At 41.3% G+C, this 20,979-nt stretch overlaps 2 protein-coding genes across 4 annotated transcripts in view; both read right to left on the bottom strand.

Moving 5' to 3' along the window:
- FGFR1OP2 (FGFR1 oncogene partner 2) overlaps positions 1 to 20,979 on the bottom strand; it is a 357,712-nt gene that overhangs the window by 201,132 nt on the left and 135,601 nt on the right. The window lies entirely within an intron of this gene.
- The window catches only part of STK38L (serine/threonine kinase 38 like), a 51,104-nt gene that overhangs the window by 5,592 nt on the left and 24,533 nt on the right, over positions 1 to 20,979 (bottom strand). For all 3 annotated transcript variants that reach the window (XM_086611244.1, XM_086611242.1, XM_086611243.1), the window contains exons 2-13: positions 16,232 to 16,376; positions 14,326 to 14,377; positions 12,936 to 13,058; positions 12,256 to 12,339; positions 9,433 to 9,556; positions 8,721 to 8,875; positions 7,766 to 7,868; positions 6,922 to 6,983; positions 5,070 to 5,187; positions 4,538 to 4,661; positions 1,837 to 1,932; positions 79 to 170 (exon numbers count right to left, since the gene is read on the bottom strand). In XM_086611244.1, the coding sequence (XP_086467370.1) occupies positions 79 to 170; positions 1,837 to 1,932; positions 4,538 to 4,661; positions 5,070 to 5,187; positions 6,922 to 6,983; positions 7,766 to 7,868; positions 8,721 to 8,875; positions 9,433 to 9,556; positions 12,256 to 12,339; positions 12,936 to 13,058; positions 14,326 to 14,377; positions 16,232 to 16,365 (1,267 nt within the window). In that variant the 5' untranslated portion in view covers positions 16,366 to 16,376. The remainder of the gene's footprint in view (positions 1 to 78; positions 171 to 1,836; positions 1,933 to 4,537; positions 4,662 to 5,069; positions 5,188 to 6,921; positions 6,984 to 7,765; positions 7,869 to 8,720; positions 8,876 to 9,432; positions 9,557 to 12,255; positions 12,340 to 12,935; positions 13,059 to 14,325; positions 14,378 to 16,231; positions 16,377 to 20,979) is intronic.

Here is a 20,979-nt window from a genome sequence, read left to right on the forward strand (position 1 = left end):
ACAACAATAACAAAAGCATCCGTGGAGTATTCTGCCATGTCACAGATAGAAATTTGGAATTTACAATGGCAGTCTCACCTGGCTGTAAAATATCAGATTCAGGAAATTCATCAAAATTGGAAGTATCATCAATACTTTTGATTTCTATAGGGATTGCGGCTGGTCTTTCCCTGCAAACAGAAGTAAATGCCAGAATAGTGAATACTAGGAAAAGACAGACAAACAAAAAAAAGTTCCAATTTTGCTTAACTTTGCTTTTTACAGTTACAACACCCCTTTAATTTAAAGCACAAAGGTTCCACTGAGTCCCTCAGAGATGTATCTGACTTCCCTGTTCGCTGTCATCATGGGAAGATTTATTGGTTTCTTATCTAGCATGAGTATCTTCTTGGCAAACTTGGGGAAAACATAACTTCCCCATTAACTGAAACAGCATTCCACACGTCTCTGCCGTATAGCTATCGCTACGATCTTTGTCACCAAGAACCACTGTGGTTACCTTCATTTCACAAATCCAGCCTACCCAGCCAAACAAGATTTTACTTGCACTTGGAGCCATCAGATACGTTGCTTTACAACTCCAGCGTTCATCAGCCTGGACCTCATCCAAACACCTTTTGACTGTATCTCCTGTTTCTGACACTCAGTCACTAGTATCTCTCATCCAAATGAGTTGGCTCTGACACGTTACTGCTTTATTAGCTCAACAATTAGGCAGCCTTTTAAGAAGTTTTAAGGTGGCTTTCACCGTTGCTTAACTAACTGATCTATCCCACGAAAGCATTCAAACTGGAACACGGCACTGTGGGAAAGTCATTAATTTACACCTGTAAACTTGCTACGGTTGTAATCATTACAATTAAATCCACTTCTGGGTGGAATGGGGAAACCGTTTGCCAGGTTGCCAAATGTGGCGTGAACAGATGTGTCACTGCTCTTGCTGCTTATTAATGTCTCCCACAGTGGAAAGATAAGTTAAATGAGGCTTTCTGCATCAGAGGAAATGAGAAGTACAAGAGCTGGACAATCACACGCCTACAGTACGGATTATGGATTTTCATGTAGAAAACGGCAGCGTTCCCAAAAGAGAAGACTACCTCAGACCTTAAAGAGAGCTGAACAGTGCCATCATTTCAACTGAAAGTATCTGTGGTCCCACCAGAGTCTGCTCTAAAGGTGTTACTGCTTTAGGTACGTGCAGATGTAGCTCAGCATCTGCAGGCACAAGCTCAGGCTGGAACAAGTGTGGCTGTCTCGGCCGGGCCCTCTCCCCAGGCTTGGCCCAGCAGAATTTGGCCACAGAGGCTGACTCTGAGGCGAGTCAGTGCCTCTTCCCAGCGCTCTGTAGACATACCGGTTCACTCAGGTGTAGTATCTGCAGCGTGCAGTAAAGACATGCCCTGTGTTTTCCTCCTACTGGCTGCCTCTCGTCTTCATTCCTCTATTTCCCCTGCATTTTTGGAATACAGTTTGCTTTTCTCGTGCTCCTATTACAAAAAAAGTCAATTATAGCAATAGCTGCAGAGCCCATTACTACTGGAAGAGGAGCTCTCTGCTGATATCAGAGCACACATCAGGAATAACACAGCCTCCCTCCCTACCGCAGTTTCTTTCCATCCTGGGCACTCTGGGGCATCTCAAGACGGTTAAACTCTGATCAGATCTATGAATATCAGCAAGGCCTGAAAACCTTTGCTGTCACCCACCTACTGCCAGTAGCTGCCTTGCAAAATAAAAGATAAATTGGAAATAATTATCCGTGACATCACAGTGCATGAAATTCTTGCTTTTATGGCTTTTATTCTATCAAATGTGCATTAATATATATAGATATACCTGATATGTCCCCAGTCCACTCCTTCAAAAAACGGATGACTTTTTATTTCCTCTACTCCATTACTACCAATTCTATTTTCTGAGTCAATACAAAACCTGAAAAAGTGGAAAAAATAAAGGGAATGTTACAACAAATACAGACAGAAGCAACAGCAAATAAAACTGCCATTGTATCCCGTAGCAGGAATTTGAGGAAGTTCTTTCAAATTGTTCCATCACTTGGGGTAAGTAAAAGCAGCCTGACGCATCTAGGAGAGAAGGGAAATAGTAGAAGCAGAATATTGCTAGAGTCCCAAAACACAAAGCCATGATGACAGTGACGCATCTTTTCTAAACTCTTGCATCCCCATCTTCAAGGTTTGTGAAAAGCTGCTTCAAGGTTTGTGAAAAGCCCTGTAAGATTAGCTTGGAATGGAGGCTTAAGTCCCTACCACTGAAAACTCCTCTGCATGTTCTCAACTACTTAAAATCCATGTTTCAAAGTCAAACTAACTGAAGCAGATACATTAAGTGAAATAGGGCTACTCTCTGATGTCACATTTTGCAACTACAATGAGCCAGACACATTCAAAACATGCTGTGTCCACAGCACACCTTATTCTCCCTGTCATCCCCTCTACCCTCTCCTTAGAGGTCCAGGTACTGGTGGTACAAAGACCCAAGGCCTATTTCTGATATTACCTGGTTGCATAACCTTGGCTCAGACTCTAGAAGAAATTGTCAATTTGTGAGAAAGTCTGTAGAGTCAAGTAAGGAAAAAAGATGAAGCTGGAGACAGAGCTAGGACTGTTGAGATGCGCACTTGTTACTTGCTCAAGTAAGCAGGAAAAAAAACACCAACAAGGAAAAGTATAAAATCCTAAAGACAAAAAAATAGGGAGGTGGAAACTCTCTGACAGCAACTCAGTGACATCAGAGATTTGTTCCAGGAGGCAGCAGAGGCTGACCCTTCTCCTCTGGACTGACACCTGCCTGGCTGGAAAAGACTCTGAAGTATCTCATGAAGGAGATGGTGAGCATGCCAATGCTCAGCCTAGGAGTTCATTAAGTCCTAGCTATCTTTTGTATGCATTACCAAAGATATAACTGCTTTATATTTTTACACTGTCCTCACAGTCTGTTTGAGGATGGCAAAAGGTGTCAACAGTGACACAAAGAAGGAGGTTTACAATAACAGGAAAAATGTCCATGTCAAACAAAAAGCTTGGTCCTGGCAAGTGTGGAGTCACCTGACAACCTCCTGGAACTGGGGAGCACTTGGGGACACAGGCCTCCTGTTGCTCTGAAAGTCAGCTGGCCTTTGTTAAATGAAATCCTGTTTGCCTAGATGAGCAAAGCCTCTGGCTGTTGATTTAGTTATCCTGAACTCATCATCTCTCTACTCGATCGCATCATCCCAAGTCGCAAGGCACTTTTCGCATCAGTACGCTGCAATACAAAACAGGTCACCTTCTCACCCGTTAGTGAAATCTTCAGCAGGTAATTTAATAACGTAGCAAGTTAGGCTATACACTGTCTCCAATTATAGATTGTAATGTTCCTTCACTTATAGTTGAGTATCACTTGGGAAAAAAAAACCCAGCCAGTTGGTTGATGCCAAGTACTAATAACCACCTTGTAACAACGGTTAGCTAGACCAGGTCTCAGGATTTGTCAGGCTTTGTCTGAACATGAGCTTATTTTAGTCTGGTTTTATCTCTATCTATAAAAATAAAGAAACTTTAGCTTTGTCTGCATCTTCCTTTAAGTTGAAATAGATGTTGTCTAACTTGTCCAAGCTGTAATGGATATGGTATCCCATGGCTAGGTGTTTGTTGCCTAATCTGCTGTTTTGACTTCATTTGAGTAAATTGTATATAACTAATGATGTTTTACCCCAATTTAAATCCTTCCGTATATGGAGGAAAACTAATAAATTCAAGTAGTCATTGTGTAAGTAAATTGATGAGCAAGACATGTTAACAAATAAACTGCCTGAAATATCTAAATATACTCTAAACACAGCTGAGACTGAGGATGAAGAAACCCTCAGCAGCAACACTGTACTCTCTCCAGCAAAGAGCTTCAGATGCTGACAACACATAGGACAGGTTGAGCAGACCGCTAGAGAAATAGATACTGAAAATAGAGTAAAGCTGTTATATACAAACTTATTAATGAGGATTAGCAATAATTAAATAATTTGAACTGTTAGTATCACTGTAATTGGATCAAGAGTAACTGTGTGTCGTATGCTACTGGAGCACTGCTTTGACTTGACACCAAAACCCCTCACAAAAACTTTAATGTGAACTAAATGCATTAAAACCTGTGATTTTGGAAAAAGAGAGTAAACCCAAAACATCCAAAGATTTCTGTTCAGTGCATTAAATGCTGGCGAGTGGTTATTTTCTAGTTCCCTCTAAGAAGAGAAAAATTGTGCATTAATCTCTTATTTTTTGTCTTTTTTTTCAGCCTGCTCTGTTTCTCCAGATATCGTGGCGCAAATCAAGATCATTACAGCTTATTCCTTCATGTTAAACAAACAGCAAAGAGAAAAGACAAAAAAAACCCCCAAACAAACCAACATCAAGGATGGTGACACAGAAGAAATCAAACCTTCCCTCCAATCTAAAGCTTCCTTCATGCAGAATGGAAAGTTAACCTAACGGAAGACGACTATGTCTGGGTGAGCGGCTGGAAGCGGGCTTTTGTTACTGACCTTAGAATTAAATCCTTTGCTTTCTCTGAAATGGGCACCTCTGGAGGAAATACCAACGTTTCTTTCCAGTTCATAACTTTCCTATAAGTCTCTTGTGGCGTTTCTGAGCAAAAAGGTGGATACCCTGCAAAAACAAATAGAAAAATTAACAAGCTTTTCCCAGAAGAGGAAAGCGACCTGGGCCTCTGCTTTTGGCACTATGGCTCCCAAATCTAACAAGGAGTACTACTCAAAATTATTCCCTTTTGTAAAGCAACATTAAAGGTTATTTTGTTACTTCCAAGTAATGAGACTGAACCTCAAAAACGTTTAACAGTGAACAGTTATTCACTGAAAGAACCAACTGAGGCATCACCTCTTGCTATCTTCTTGGAAAGGTGGAAGGATTTCAGAGTTTCCTGGAAGCTGAGTTTGGGGCTTACGGTAGAAGTGAACAAAATTCTGGTACCTCCGCTATGCAGGTGATCAAACTGGGTGAACTAACGGACCCTGTTACCTTTGAAAGATTCTTAAGTTGGGGTCTTCAACATACCTATTAGCATTTCATACATAATCACACCCAAAGACCACCAGTCACACAGCTTGTTGTACCCAGTCTGCATAAATACTTCGGGTGCAATGTAATCTGGGGTTCCAACAGTAGAATATGCCTGGAAAAAAAGAATAAACTCTTTAAATGATAAATACTATGTTTTCACACTTTACAAAACCTTTTCCTAGGGATTCACATATAGGATCTTGTTATTTGGATAGACAAGAATGCTTAATTCGAGAATTCACAGTATCTAAAATCCCGAGAACATTATTCTTTTACATGACTAAGCACAGAGAACCTTGAAAGTAAACGAAAGTCATCCTCCTAAACATTGACAAAATTATAGAATATTCCCACTGCAATATCAGAAGGTCATTTTAGCTAAAGTTTCAGGTAGCTGCATTATTAAAATACTCAAGAAGTTCAGTTGTTGCTGTTGCTTGTTGTTTTTTTTTTTTAAAAAAAGGGATAACCAGTGCTACATTCCCACGTGTGACACTCGTGATGCACTAGCTGTTCCATGTATTACCTTCTCTTTATGGAAAAATTAATTTGAGCTCTTACTGGACCCAGTCTCCATCCTTTTAACCTTTTAAACGTGCAGCCTAGATGATTCTGGCTAATGACTAAATCTTGAGCTATTTGGGAATTTCTCTTTACTGACGGAAAATTTTGCACGAGGCAGGGAGCAAGAAAAAACCCAAAGACCAACAAAAAACTACAAAACCAAAGTCATCCACCAATACCGTTTTTGCCAGGGAAGTCTTTTACTTTCATTTGTCCGACCAGAAACAGAATACTTCATTTTATTGAACAGAGACGTTTAGTTTTGAACCAATGGTAAACCAAGAATACGACTCCTTTTCAAATAGTTTTGATACAAGTTGTCATTTTGGCCTTTTATTCTCTCTGTTGGATTGTCTAATGATCCATCTAGCTTCAACACACAGCTCTGCCACGTCAGTCTTTAGTGACCTGGAGATGTAGTCTTTTCAGGGATCTAACTCCACGTGGGAGTAAGGGCGTGAAATACAGCCCCTATGAGGCAGCGTGATTGCAATGTAATCTCGTTATGTCTCTCGAGGAAAGAAAAAACAACCCGAAAGCTTTTTGGGAATACTGCAGCATAGCGCTTCTTAAACAGAGCGTGCAAAATAAAAAGTTTCGAAATCTGAAAAATGAGGGTTTTGCAACTGCTATTTGGTGAAAATCACGAGCAGGGCTGAAATTCTGAAATCCCATGGCTGACAGATACTTTCCTTTGATTCAGTTAATGCCAGAGCTCCCTTCATTACTTGACCACTCTTCATTATAAACCCAGGCTGCAGCACTCCAGTGCCAATACCCTCCACTGCCTTTCCATCACGTTCCTGTTCAGTAGAAGGGCAAACACAAAGTTTTCCCCACAATTCCTTGAAAAAGGACCACGCAGCTACGCATCTTCTTGCGACACTGAACTGCAGGAACTAAACCCAGGAGTTCACACACAGTGTAAATACCAGGTCAGCATGGGAGACAAACTCAAGAAACGGCTTTGCTAAGTGGTTGCTGACACCTGAGGTTAGTTAGTCCAGATGCTCAGAGAAGAGCCAGGTCTTCCTAGCCACTGCTCTGACAACCCGACAGACAAAGCAACCCTGATCTCTGAGCTATTCCACAACTGGAATCACTGGATCACCTTCTTTGGAGTTATTTGCGATTTTGAGAGCATTGGAAAAGAGTGACATCTGTAACACACAAGGGCCTTTCAGTTTTTAAAAACCAGTAGCGTTAATGCTGAGTTTTTATTTAACATTTTCTGTAAATAGTTTAAAAGAAAACAAATTATACATAAATTTTATTAACTCACCAGCTGTCGCCTGTTCTTTTTCCATGTTTCTGCTTTTCTCTTTGAGTTCATATTCTGAAATGCTAATTTACAAAATAGTTATTAGATAATAAAGGCATTTGCGAGAACTAAAAGAAAAGATGGATAACATTCTGTTTTCAAATAATAACTATTTCATATGTTTAGAATGCTTTAGTCTAGAAACAACTACTTGATTATAACTGGAGATGGGAAAATAATAATGAATATCTACTAATTCTAATTTGCAGCTGAAACTCATGTAAGTAGGACACAATATCATTAAAACTTGCTAAAAGTTTTACAGATTGATCTGAAATGAGCAGCACTTATTGTTGCAGCTGGCAAGGTCTATTCAGATATGGGCAATGTTTTTTTTTTAAGCAACAAGTGAAGAATCCAAGAATTGCTGAGGAATTCTACGTTTTTAGAATAAAACACTGATGTGAACATGTCACCAAGGCATGTTGATGTTGACTTTACTCTTATGAAAAGCTTCATGAGATTGTCACTGACTTCAGTAAGTTGGCACATGAAACCCATGTCCCTTCTGAAAGAGTGTTTATGTAACTTCACTAACATTGTTATGAAAAATACATTAAAAGATAGATATGTTACATTTTGTATATTTGTATCTGTGTATGAATGTGCAAAAACACATTAACACTGCAGAAATCGTAATTTCTTTCCTGTGAAATGCTTCCATGTCCTGGAGAACATGCATTTCCAGTTTTCCAATTAAATGCAATCAGCCTGACCAATCTTGCTTATCCCAGCAGAAAATATGATGTGGCACAGCTGCAGCTCAAAATAATTTAAATGTTTAACTAGGACACCTTATACTTACAGAAGTCACTTGGCGGGTTGTGTGTAAGGTTCCTGTAGAACTCAGTTCTGTGAGCTTTCTTTAAACCTGTGCATAGCCCAAAATCAGACAGTTTTACATGACCCTAAAAAAAAAAAAACAGAGAAGATGAAAACATAATTTAGAAAGGCAGTGCTTGAAAAAGAAAGTTTTAATAACTGCACATGCCTTCTCAAGCCATGATGGACTTGCACAGGACTACCTAATCCAGGACAAGTAAGCAAATAATGACTGAATCTTGGTGTATTGCCACAGGGTGTTTTCTCTCAAACAGGTTATTGCCCCTTGGGACTGGTTACATTTACAATTTTGCAACAGCTGAAGGGAGCTAGTTTGCCTGGTTTTGTTTTGAACGGGATACCACTGAGACTGAGAAAGCCTACAGGAAAAAATTCCCTTCTTTTGTTTTGATGGTAACCTGGCTTTAATCAGGTTTCCAGACATCAGTGCTAGATAGTCTGCAGACTCATGTATGATGTTTGCTGGGTCCATTTCATGGCTTGCTATAGTCAAAGAGACAGGGTGTTTCCGCGGGTGAGGGGGCAATAAAACAATTGAGATAACTGTAGGAATTGAACTGATCACATAGCATTGTCTGAATGTTTCATGCTTTCATTTGTCTTGAAGTAACTAAGTGTATCACTTTTTAATGTGTATGAATACGAGCACTTGGACACCCTAAGTGAATCTTCTCCCTTAAAAGGCTTGCCTTAAAAGAGTTAAAAGGTTTTCCAACAAAAAAACAAAGGCAGTTTTGCTTTGTTTAAGTATACTGATGTTCTACAAGAAAAACAGTGACCATATTCTGCCTTTACCCCAGCTAGTTTAAATCACCGGGGTGGTACTAGTGGTTCCCACTGATTAGCACCATTATAAATGGCATTTTCTGCAGACTGAGATGTTTAAAGCATACGCAGTTTACATGCACACTACATGCCTTAGCATCCAACAGAAGGTTATCTGGTTTAATATCTCTGTGGATGAACCCCAGCTGGTGAATAGCATCTATGGCCAACACAGTTTCAGAAATGTAAAACTGTGTCTCCTCTTCTGATAAGGTGTCTTTCTTCATTAGTAAGGTCATCATGTCACCTAATCAAAGAGAAGAAAACACAGCTTAAAAATCAGAACATTTTAATCACAAGACTAATTCTCCTGGAAACCCCAGCAGAATCCAAATTTAACCTTGTAAGTGACCTTATAACTACTAATTATAAAACTATTACTGCAAGGACCTACAAACCCAACACACTTTTTTTGTAAAACTGCTGAAAAACCTGAATAGGAATTTTAATAGAACAGTCCAGGAAGATATAGTGAACTTTAAAATATAATACATGTATTGCACAAATAAACTGTTTAAACAAGAGCTTTTCTTTGTTTGTTTTTACATTAATAGCTTCAGCAGTAAAAAGCAGAACATTAGATTAGAGTACTTATTCAATTCAAGTCTATTTTAACAACCTTTCATAATCTTTCTCCTTCCCCTAAAAAATCAGGAATGATTACATTACTGGGACTTCATTTAAAACAGCGTTAAAATTTTTATTATCACAAATTACATGCTTGTTTCTAATATTTTGTGAAGCTGACAACAAAAGCTAAGGAAGAAGTACTTGTACCACCTAACACCACAACATATAGCTTACCTCCAGGTAAGAACTCCATGATCAGGTAAAGATTTCTTTTATCCTGAAAGCTGTAAAACATTTTCACTACCCAGGCTCCATCCGCTTCAACCAAAATATCTCTTTCTGCTCGGATATGGGCCACCTAAAATTTTTTTAAAATTACTATTATTAAAGGACAATTTAAATATTTCAACAAGGAACATCATATTATTTTCATGGTCTTTAGCAAAGAAATTATTTTTTATGCTCTCTTCATACTCTCATTTTCCATAATTTTTTACTAGATCCTACACAGTCCTCACAAAATACCTACCAGAAACCCACAGAAGTCAACTCAATGTTGAAAATAACCATTTGCACAACTTTGCAGAAACGATCTCTAGAAACACAAAGCAAAATTTCTTAAGATGTTTTTTGGAAAGAACTGACAAAGTTGGTGGAAAAGTGTAATTCTCTTTTTTACTATACCCTAAAATGAAGTAGGAACATTGAAAAAAATTACTGAGCTGACCATCACAGAGCTTTATTCAGTAGTGTCCCTATCGCAAGCTTGAACAAAAATTTTACATACAACGCAAGGTGCAAATAAGGACAAAATTATTGGAAAAGGCCAGAGCTGGTCTTAGAGAACGCAAGAACCAAGAGGTAAAGTGGTAGATGCATTACCATTACAGTAAAGTGGTAGATGCATTACCATTACAGTAAAGTGGTAGATGCATTACCATTACAATCAGAAGTTACCAGATTTCTCATATATGTGTACAAAGAAACAAAGAGCTGATAGCTACTTCTATGCAGGTATCTCACGGTTTAAACTTGGCAAGATAAGCCTGGGGAATCATCTCTAACAAGAGTGACAGCGTGCCTAAACTAATTACTTCCTGCAAAACCTGACTCCTGCATCTCTGTGAAGAGAGAAATGCCTGACTTACAGTGAACTACTGCCTGGTTCCCAAACCCACACTGCACACACCGTAGGTGGTGCATTAACCCCTTTCATGGTACACGGAGACTGCTCCTACATGGGTACATGGAGAACCTTACTTGAACTGCAGAGCAAGAGCCTTGGCCAAGTGGGAAGAGGGCTGAGATGAGTTTCTTCAGCTCTTACAGATGACAGCAGGTAGCAATAGGCTCAGCGGCCAGTATTAAAGCAGTGCAAAAATGGTAAGGATCTTGGGCTACTTAAGGAGAGGGAAAGGTACGAGAAGATGGAGACATTCCTCCGAGTGATGTGCATGAAGCTGGCCCAGAACTGATACGACCACCCGGCTGCTCATGTTGGTCCTGGACAAGTGAGTTTGAGAACATCTGACCTTGCTCAACATATTCCAGTCCCAGCTGAGGCTTTGAAAAATATAAGAAGAGCTGCAACCTCATGAATTCACTGGAAACTAAGAGTAATGGAGATTGGAGGAGGGCTGTCTGTTTCACTAGAATGTACCCTCATCCTGAAGGAAAATGAAAGACATACGCATGGAAAAATATTTCTTGACAGCTGTAAGATTTTCATTATTCATATACCAGAAAGCAACTTCTGAAGAGAAAATATGTACCACTATTCCAGCTTTGAGGGCTATTTCCAATAAGCAGCAGTCTTCTGCATCTCTTTCCCAGTTCTACTGGCCAGAAGCATCTTTACATGCACATGCTCTTTTCACAGGGTTTCATGGGCAATGGATTCTCTCTGTAGTAGGCACTCCAACTTGGATTTACCTAGCTCTGTCTCCTCTCGTTAGAAAATTACTTCTTTCCACCCTCCACTCCTCAATGTAGCTACAAAATATAATATTAAAACCTTGCTTAAAAAACAGACAGGATATCTCTCAGTGCTATCAGGCTTGGGGAAAAAAAAAAATCTTCTTGATTTTCTTGTATTTGTGTCCTGTGTTGCTTGTTTTCCATTGAACAAACCAGGCAATGGAAATTACAGCAGATAAACACTCTCCAGGGAAGACCACAGTCCCAAACTAAACAGAGAGTGTGAACTCAGCCTCCTTGCCACATCAGGTTATGAAATGACAGCAGGGCTTCAACTCAGAAGGCTACACACATATCCTGGCTACTGTGCAGAATGTGCTGCTCCTCTGGTTTCCTATATTCAGGGCATGGGTTTGAGGAGACAAGAAGTCCGCACCAGGAAAAAAAGCAGAGTACAAGTACCACTGCAGGGAAATGTAATACAAGAGCAAATGATGGCTAAGGTCTGGACAGGTAAAGACAGTCCTCTTATTTGCCCTTTGCTTGAGACATCCATGCTTGATTTCTTTGCTTTGTGGAGCTAAAGTACTTGCTGTGTCCTACCAGGAATTTGCAGTGCATTGTTAACTAAAAAGTAAAAGCCAAAACCAAACCAAACTAACACCTGAGCAAAATAAGACAAGATATGACTAAAAAGCAAAACAAAGGAAAACAAAGCCAATGAACAACATAACATCTCTTGGTATCTAACCACCAAAAGAAAACATCAAGTACTCTCAAGTTTTCACTTTGGCACAGTGTTACTTTTCAAGAAACATTTTCCCTGAAATAAAATTTTACAAATTAAGTACTACAAGGTCTGCGCTGATAAAGGAAGAGAGAGAAACACAATATCTTTGTCGCTATTCCAAAATGGCTGTCAATAAAACATTTTTTAAAATGCTGTTACATGACCTTATTTCCCAATTTCTACTTATTCTTTTGTACTGTGGTAGCAACTCCATAGATGCTTTGGACTGCTATACCATTATTAAGGCTATAGAAGAGGAAAATATGACCAAATAGCATCCGCCACAAAGAACTTCAGCAATTTTCTAGACAGGATAAGTTTGAAATCTAGGGGACTTATGCAACACAAACCTGCTCTTTCTCCAGCATATCTGCTTTTCTTAGTATCTTCATTGCATAAATATGACCTGTATCCTTCTTCTGAACAAGGCGTACCTATAATGAGAAACGTAAGGCCATCAAACTTCTCTACCTCAGAATCTAGACCCCAGCGCAGAATCTACTGGCAGGCTCAAAATTGCTGGGCACAGACAAGTTCTTTTGTTAAATATTTAAAAACACACAGAAAAAAAATATTTCTACACCATGTACAACACTAGCACTAGTGATGAACGGATAGTTTGAAGTAGTTATTGTTTTATGAAAAGTTGGCAGGCACAGTAAATCCCAAGTAGCTGTGAGATCGTGTAGGCTAAAATTCAGGAGAAGACACAACCATGATGTGACAGAGGGCAGCGAGGATGTTTATGGAGAGAAGCTGTGCGGCTGCAAATCCATCATTTTGGGGGACACATGGGCAACATCAGTTTGGGCTAATAAGTAGCTGTGGAAAACTAAGGGCCTTTTCAGGGGCCTTGAGAAATCAATGCACATAATGCACTACTGGACTTCTCACACTTGTACAGTTACTCAAATAGCTACTCTTCTGCAATAAAACTCCTCAACTGGAACTTTTTGTTCTGTAATTAAAATGTTTCATTACAACGTTCAATGCAATTTTAATGTCCTGTTCAAGCAAGAAAGCCACAAACCTCCCCAAATGCTCCTCTTCCTATAACCTTCAAAGATTCAAAATCATCCAAGCCAAGTCTAGTCCTCTTCAGTCGCAGAAACTCTGTTTCTTTGCGAGCGTGTTGTGACCTGCGGAGTTTTTTCTAAGGAGACACATACACAGAAACGTGTAAGTCATTTGACAGTAGAAAGTCAAGACACACAATCTCCCTTCCTGTGAGGTATTCCCTCTCGTTAGGATTTAAGAGAAAATGTAAAAGGAGAAGTCTTTCTGAATTTCTCAAAGTATGATCCACAAGCCTGGTCTTTTATATAGAGGCCTTAGGCCCCATTTCACTTGAGGGGGGTGTGTGTGTTTTGGAGTTTTTTTTATTACTTAAATATAGAGTAATAAAAAATAAAGAAAAAAAATCATACTGGTTTAAACGAAGCACACGAGTCCAAAAGCCCAAGTCAGTCTTGCTTTTGGGCAGTGTGAAGTATCAATAAAAGCTGCAACTTGCATGCCACTGAAAAGAGTGAGGACAGGCAACGAGAAGCCTAACAGGCAGTGGAGATCTAACTTGCTCCATCTATAACAAAATGCATTTGGTTTAGGGCAGGCAAACACTCTTATTTGAAAGAAACACCTGTCCAAATCCTGTCATTCATTTTGTTCTATAAAAACGTCAATGGGATTCACTCAGAGAAGACAAATGTCGACCTACACTCCCAAAGACGCCAGGAAGATCTCTGAGACTGCTCACAAGACCCATCCATCCAGCACCTGCCAGGTTTTGTACTGGGAGGACAGTGTCATTTAAAACCACAAGATGGCATTCTGCATCCACACTAGCTTCTCCTTCTTCCCACACAAACTCAGAAATGATTGAGGCACTGTTCCTGCTTAGTTTCCTACCTATCCTGAAAGCAGTACAGGCAGCCATGGTGTGATGGACCTCGAGAAAAGCAACTTACTGACCAAAGCTCTGAGATATGTCAACCAGACAGAGATCTCTCCTCATCCATATCTGAATGGAGCAAGAGTGTGCCCAGTTTATCGTTTAAATTAAGAAAAAAAAAAAACAGTTCAGCGTTTTGCTTTCTACCCACTTCTTCCAAGTGCATCTCACCTTTTTTCTTGCCAGATACGATGGCAAATGATTTTAATCTTTGGAAAGTATGCTACACACTTGCTGCAGCCATACATCTCCTAAAGACTAAGAGCGGCATGAAAAACCTTAGCTATTGCAAGTATCATTCAAGCATGTTCACAGCTTCCCTAATAAATTATTTACAGAGGCAACATTCATTTCCAAAGTAAAACTTAAAGTCATGCTAGCTAATGTTTCTGTAAGCTCTTCAAAAGCCGTTTTGAAGCAGTGCAAGAAAAGCAAAGCAATCTCTTCAAAGGTTACTCAGGTGTAATACCTCCTCGTCTGCAAGGCCTTCCTCTTCCATAGCCACTTCTAGCTTCTTCTGCCTGCAAATGAGAGAAACAGGAGATTGAGGGGTTTATTATTTATTAAAACCAAACATGATACTACAGCAAGACGCCACCTTTACTTCACATATCCCAGATATCCAAGAAATTGCCTCAAATGGAAATTTGAAGACTTACTGCCCACTCCGTCCATTTGCTCATTTGTGGCCAAGGCTGTTGAAAATGTGAAAGTAAATTTAAGCACCTACTTATGTATGTGCAGAATTAGGCATTAAAGGGCCGAACATATAATCACTTTAATGACTTATGTTTCCTCATATAACCTTGTTGGAGCAAGGCTGTTCTTATCAATCAGCATTAAGAATCGGAATAAACATGGGGTTTCTTCCCACCATTTCTAGCTCTACCTCCAACACTTCAGCCAGTTCCAGCTTTCATCCCCAGTCTCAGCCTTGCTGACCTCTCCATGGTCACACACCTGGTCCTGCTCCCCTTACCCTCATGCCAGCTAACTCTACCCCCCTGGATTTGTCATCATCTCCTCCCAGTGTCCTGCCTGAGCCAGGGCTCACCAGTCCCGAGACTCCTCCAGCTGGGCTGGGAGGGTCTGAGCGGGGAGTGAAGCCTGGGGATATTCCACAGATGGCAGGGGTCAGCATGTGGCAGTGTGTCTACAGGATCCCTCCTCTTCTACCCATGGGATGCTTTATGACTGTCAGGGTGCAGCTTGCAGAAAGCTGGTTACCCACTAGCAGCGGCCAAGAGTTCGAAGGCTGAGTGCCAGGCTGCTGGTGTCTTTCTGCACTTTGGGAAGTATAGCAGGATCCCCTTAATTAAAGGCCCTCAGTAGACAGTCTATTCTCCTAACTAGAAGCAACTCAATTACATGGGATAACGACTAAATACGATGAAGACAGAAACCCTGCTGCTTGGCTGAAAACCCCTCAATTAAAAACATATTACCAGGGGCATGGTAATTTCACATGCTGATGACAATTTGAAACACAACATTGATTAAAATCAAATGCTTGGTGCTTTAACACTTAATTCGAATAGCACTTCACCACATCAGAGAGAGAATTGGGCACCAATGAAAGAAGTTAAAATGGAGATGACCAATGAGTACTCCCACACAAGGGGTACCAGCCAATGCCACCCAAGAAGAACTTAGAGGTGGGTATTACATTATGCTCAAAATTCTTCCTGCCCACCCAAGAGCCTCGCAAACATGCCACCACCAATCCTATGCTCTTTGATGCCCCTTATTTCCAGCTCAGGCCACTCCCAGCTCTCTGCCTCCTTTCCTTACCCCAAAACGCTGTCAAACACCTCTCCTATCAGTCCCGTTTCCTGCCTCCTGTACGCTCCTTTCTGCAGGGTTTATGAGTCTTGGCATGAGCTCCATGCTGCAGAGCGTGAATAGACACCACGAGCCACTGCCTTACACAAAACCAAGTTACCACCTGTCAGCAGCTCTGCAGCATCTACCTCTGCAGAGTTTATTCCCTGTGGCATCTACAGAGGAATCGGAGGTCACCAACCCCACACACAGAAGTAGAAACCTCACACGTGCTGCAAAATAAGACTCTGCACAGAGCGTTTTCTGCAAAGTAGCATTGATCTGAGGAGGAGGCGAAATGTGCATCAAAAGTGGAGGTCCTCGGTCACTCAGTGACTGCTTGGTGCAGTAGCAGGGGAACGTTCATAGGTCTACCAGCACAGCCAGCAGCTGAAAGGCAGCCTGTGCCTGTCGGGGATTAGGTCCTCGCTACCAAGAACAGAAAAACTTCGGAGAACTGCTCTGTACATTGGGATCGAAGTGCCCTTGAACAAACACCACCAAAAGCCAACCAAGAAAAGCTGAAGAGGGGTGAGAGGAGGCAGAGCCAGTACCTGGTTTCTCTCTCTTCGTGCTGTATAATTAGGTTGCTGTAGAAGTTCTCTAGAGTAAGTTTGGCCACCGTCACTCTCTCCCGGGTGTGGTTACTCATGGGAAAGGATGTTGCAGTCCCTGCAGTCATCGCCATGGTAACATGTACTGAAACAGAACATGTCAAATCATTACTCACTTGGAAAAAAAATATAAAGTGTATGTGTGTATATATATATATTCCTCTTTCTCACTCTCCATCTCCAAATTCTTAGATACTATGGGATTCACAGGAAAGGCTCTGTTGTTTAGATATAAAAACTCCATTAAAAAAACCTTATTATAAAATTATCCCAAGATAGCAGGAGGACATACTACCCACTCTCTAAAAACATAACAACATGTTGGCAAAACACAGGGTGAATCATAGCAAAGAATTACGCAGGCTACGAGCAGCTCACCCAGCGGCACTTGTCCACAAATGAGGAAAATGAACCCCTGGCAGACTGGAGCCCAGCTTGGGAGAGGGAAGAGGCAACGGAGCATAGAAAGGAAAAGGAGGAAGCATGAAGACCACCAGGCAGGTCACTCAGCTCGACATGTCACAACTCTGTGACAATTTCAGACTCCAGAAATGCTAGGTGCTACCAAAAGGATAGGATAAAACAAAAAAGGGACAAAACCCCTAATCCCATTCAGGGGGGAAGCTATTTCAAGGACAGAAGATTAAATTCCTTTGAATTTTAAAGCTACTCAACAAAATTGTATGTGGACAGTTGGGATTTCTAGAAATCATCGCATGAAAATGAAATAATGGTATTGCTGTATTGGGAATGGAAAACTTCAGTTGCTGTTTTTTTTTGTTTGGTTGGTTTTTTAAAGCAACAATCAGCCACCAAGAATAGAAAACCCTTCCCCACCACAAGGCCATTAGGCAACCAGTCTTTCTGTTTGTTTCCTTTCCGACGACCTCTGTGCCACGCCACCGATGAAACAGGCGTTTCCTAGAGTGGATGCTCTTACTGAGTTCCCTGTGTTCGGATTCTCAAATTCAGGGGAGAAATCGTAGAGCAGCAGACTCCAAATGCAGCTGTAAATACATTACCCATGCAGATAAAGTACGTACAGGTCAGGGCACGTGGTCACTGAGCACTTAAAAGCTGGGAGGAAAGAGGAAAGAAGAAAGGCTGCTGTCTTCGATAGCTTTCATCTTGAACGAAAGAACTTGGATGTGCTAGAACAACGCTTTTAACACGGGGAAAAGATGTCTTAGGGCAGACCCAAGTCCCTTGCAGCTGGTCTAGGGAAGCCAAGGGAGACAAAAAAAACAAGCACAGTTTGTCCTAGGACTCATGCCCTACCTGGAAGCGGGTTGAGGCACTTCAGGAAAGCTGCTATTCTGCCCTGGAAGGGAGCCACGAATAGCAGCATCTCAGTCCCATACTTGTTCGTTCAAGTTGTTTGGGGGATTTTCTTTGGAAAATTACATAGAAGTACACACACTTCCTTTGATTTTGATCCATGGCAGAGGGGTTGGAACTAGATGATCTTTGAGGTCCCTTCCAACCCTAACCATTCTATGATTTTATGATTCTATTATTTACATAATCTTTCCATTTCACCAGGGGAAGACAAATTCCAAATTTGAGGAAGACGAATTCCAAATTAGGTTTATGATTTTCACACAGATTCTAATCCCTTTTAAGGTGAATCGATTAAAAGCTTCATACAGAAGAGAATTTGCACGCCCGTATCAGACTGGAAGATTGCTTAATTCCGTTCTGCGTTTGCGTGCTACCCTCTGTGAGGACAGCACTTTATCTTGTGGATTTTTAATTGGCTTTGGTGTGACAATAAGATATTTGTTGCCAGAAACGCAGCTGCTGTGTCAGAAATAAAGGCGTTTTACAGCATTTATGGGGATATTATTTTAGCCGTGTATTTTGGAGTGTGCAAGACGCCGGAGTTCTGAGAATAAAAACGATCTCTCTATACATATACAAAGAGGTTTGAATAGCACTACAGCTGCTTTTTGATGATGTCAGTATGTCTGTTTTTTAATCAATCTTTCATCCCCTTCAGTTTTTTACTAAAGAAGGATGAGAGCTGTTAATAACGTTTACTAAAAATTAAGGGGTTTATTCTTCACACAAACATGTTCCCCATACTGGACACTTCTCCAAAAGTTGGAGAATTGGCTCTGTTCTCCCTATTGAGTCTGTTATACAATATTACACACTCTTTCTCCCTTGATAGGTGGGAAAAAATAAATATAAAACAGGTATCTGAAAGCAAAAATGACAGCATGTTGACATACCCAAAACAGAGAGAGCAACTCCTGCCCACATGCTGGCATCAGTGATTAACTTATTTCAAGAAATGACCTAATAGAGTAAAAACCCGTCGTCTGATCATTTTAGAGTGTCAGGATAGTGTAGCATTAACCCAGGCCTGAAACGGATTAACCTTTACTTAAGGTATAATGAGTGCACTCTAGCACTCACAAGCAACAGGATATTTATCCTTTGCACTTCTTGTATTCCTGGTAGGATAAACTAACACTGCAATTTTGTTTCCTGTTAATTTATTTGCCCCACGCTCCTGTACTCACAATTGCAGACATCACCAGATAGCAAATCTAAGTCACTTGATTTTATTAAGCCTGTAAAAAGGAGATAACAATCCAGGCACTAGCACACCATGCTATAAATAGCAAGGCTGACCCTCACTGTGGTTCTACAGTAGGAAAACATGGAACAGAACCCAACCAGTAAGCTAGCAAGCTCAGAGAAAGCTGTTTAACAGAGAAGAAACTTGAATAGACTTCATCATCATACCATGAGGTAAGCCCACCAAAGCAGGAGGGATTCATCACCAGAAGCGTTTGCTTCCAGCAATCTACGTGCCCACATCCCACCAGCCTCATCTCCAGACCACACTATACTACAGCACATTTCCTTGAGAAATAATTTAATTTACATTTGTTCAGTTTGCAATTGGTGTCCCCAGTTAGCTCTGTCATTGTGCAAAAAAACCCCACACGTTGTAAAACTGAGAAGTGCCATGAGCTCTCCAGGATCCCCAAAGTAAGTGGAAAAGAGCACAGACCTGGCAGGAGACAAAAGGTATCCTGCAAAATCCTACGTCAACTCACTGCCAAGAAAAACTCTTCATCCTTTTTCCTCTCGCCTCACTAACAAACCCCCAAACAAAGCACAAATCCAAATCCCAAACAAAATATTCAGTTGGGAGCCACCAAGTAAAATCCTTAAGTGAGACCTTTATAAACAAAAGATGCTGGAGGGGGTGGTGGAGGGAAGGAAGAAGTTTCAAAACAGGGCCTTTTATTGACAGCACACTACTTCTACTGACATCACCGCATTAACGGGAACATTTTGAAAAGGTGCCACCCCACAGTTCTTGGAAATGCCCTCAAAAACTTATTAATTCACCCAAATTCATGCCATTTGCATAATGGAACCATTTTACTCCTGCTGCATCACTGGCCTTGCATTAGGCTCCCTGGACCACAAAGAAGGTCATATTAACCAGCCAGCCACATTCGGCCAAAACTCCTCTGGCCAACGAGGACCAAAGACCTTTCTTTCCACAGGGCCTGTTACTTCAGAAAAAAATGACACAGCACTGGCTGTGAATGAGAGAGACATCAAACCGATCTAATCGACAGGAGACACTGAGCAGCACGCAGCCGGCAGGACAACATCTTGGAGCCGCCAGAAGCAGCGACGCCGTATGTGCTGCTTGGCCCAGAAATGGAGCCCGTGCCTCCTGGACGGATGGCTGAACTCAGCACGAGCCTTTCTCCTGATGCCTGCTCGGCTCAGCAGCAAGCATCTATGGCACAGGGATGAGGAGCTACAGATGTGAGGCAACCAGGGTTCCCTGGTCATCTTGCCCCAAGAGGCAGGTGGGACAGCAGCATAGCAGGGAGACGAAGGATGTTCCTGAAGGATGAGGGAGAGCAGGGTACAGCAGCAGAAAGGGGACAGCAGGCCCAAAGCTAACAAACTTGAGCCTTCAAGAGTCTCTTTTGAGCGAGTCTCTCCTGACCCACCACCCTCTTTCTCATGGAAAAAATGCTGCCTGGTCCAAGCATACGTTTGATTTTTTCAATTCCCAGATCTTTCCTGATGGGAAGCAGAGAAAGGCCAAGCAGTGTTTACGACAACTTCAGTCTACGCTCCCATCTATCATGGCAGTTCTAAATCAAACCCTCGATCAATTTTTCCGAGTTTCCACCGTTGAAAACCCCACACTCAGCTCCTACTACACAACTGGTAACTCAAAACTCACATCCTCTCTGGGGCACTTCTTGGCAGCTCCCACAGTCCAGCATTAACATTTTCATATTAGACTATTGGATTCAGGCACTGGTTAATCAGAGCAAAACCACTGAAGCATCCAATCTCACCTGCTACAACAACTCAGAAGAGAAGAGATAGAAGAAATCAAGGCACTTGGAGAACCGTTCTTCCCTGAAAAAACAACACTTGGCTCTTCGCAGGATTAGGAATGGGTGAGAACACAAAATCCAAGCCTCTTGCACATCGTTTCCAGCCTTCACAGCGCCAGCTCAGAGAATCCAGGATGTGTGAAGGTGAGGGAAAGCACAGAGCTGTCAGTTGGCAGGAAGGAAGGACGAAGGTTTGACACCATCAGTAATTTTAGAGTCTATTGCTACAGATCCATACTTTAAAGAGAAAAAGATAATGAGGGACGAAACAGGATCCTGACACAGATGTGCAACAAG

This window comes from Tauraco erythrolophus, chromosome 4 (assembly GCF_009769465.1).
Source record: "Tauraco erythrolophus isolate bTauEry1 chromosome 4, bTauEry1.pri, whole genome shotgun sequence".
Taxonomy (NCBI): domain Eukaryota; kingdom Metazoa; phylum Chordata; class Aves; order Musophagiformes; family Musophagidae; genus Tauraco; species Tauraco erythrolophus.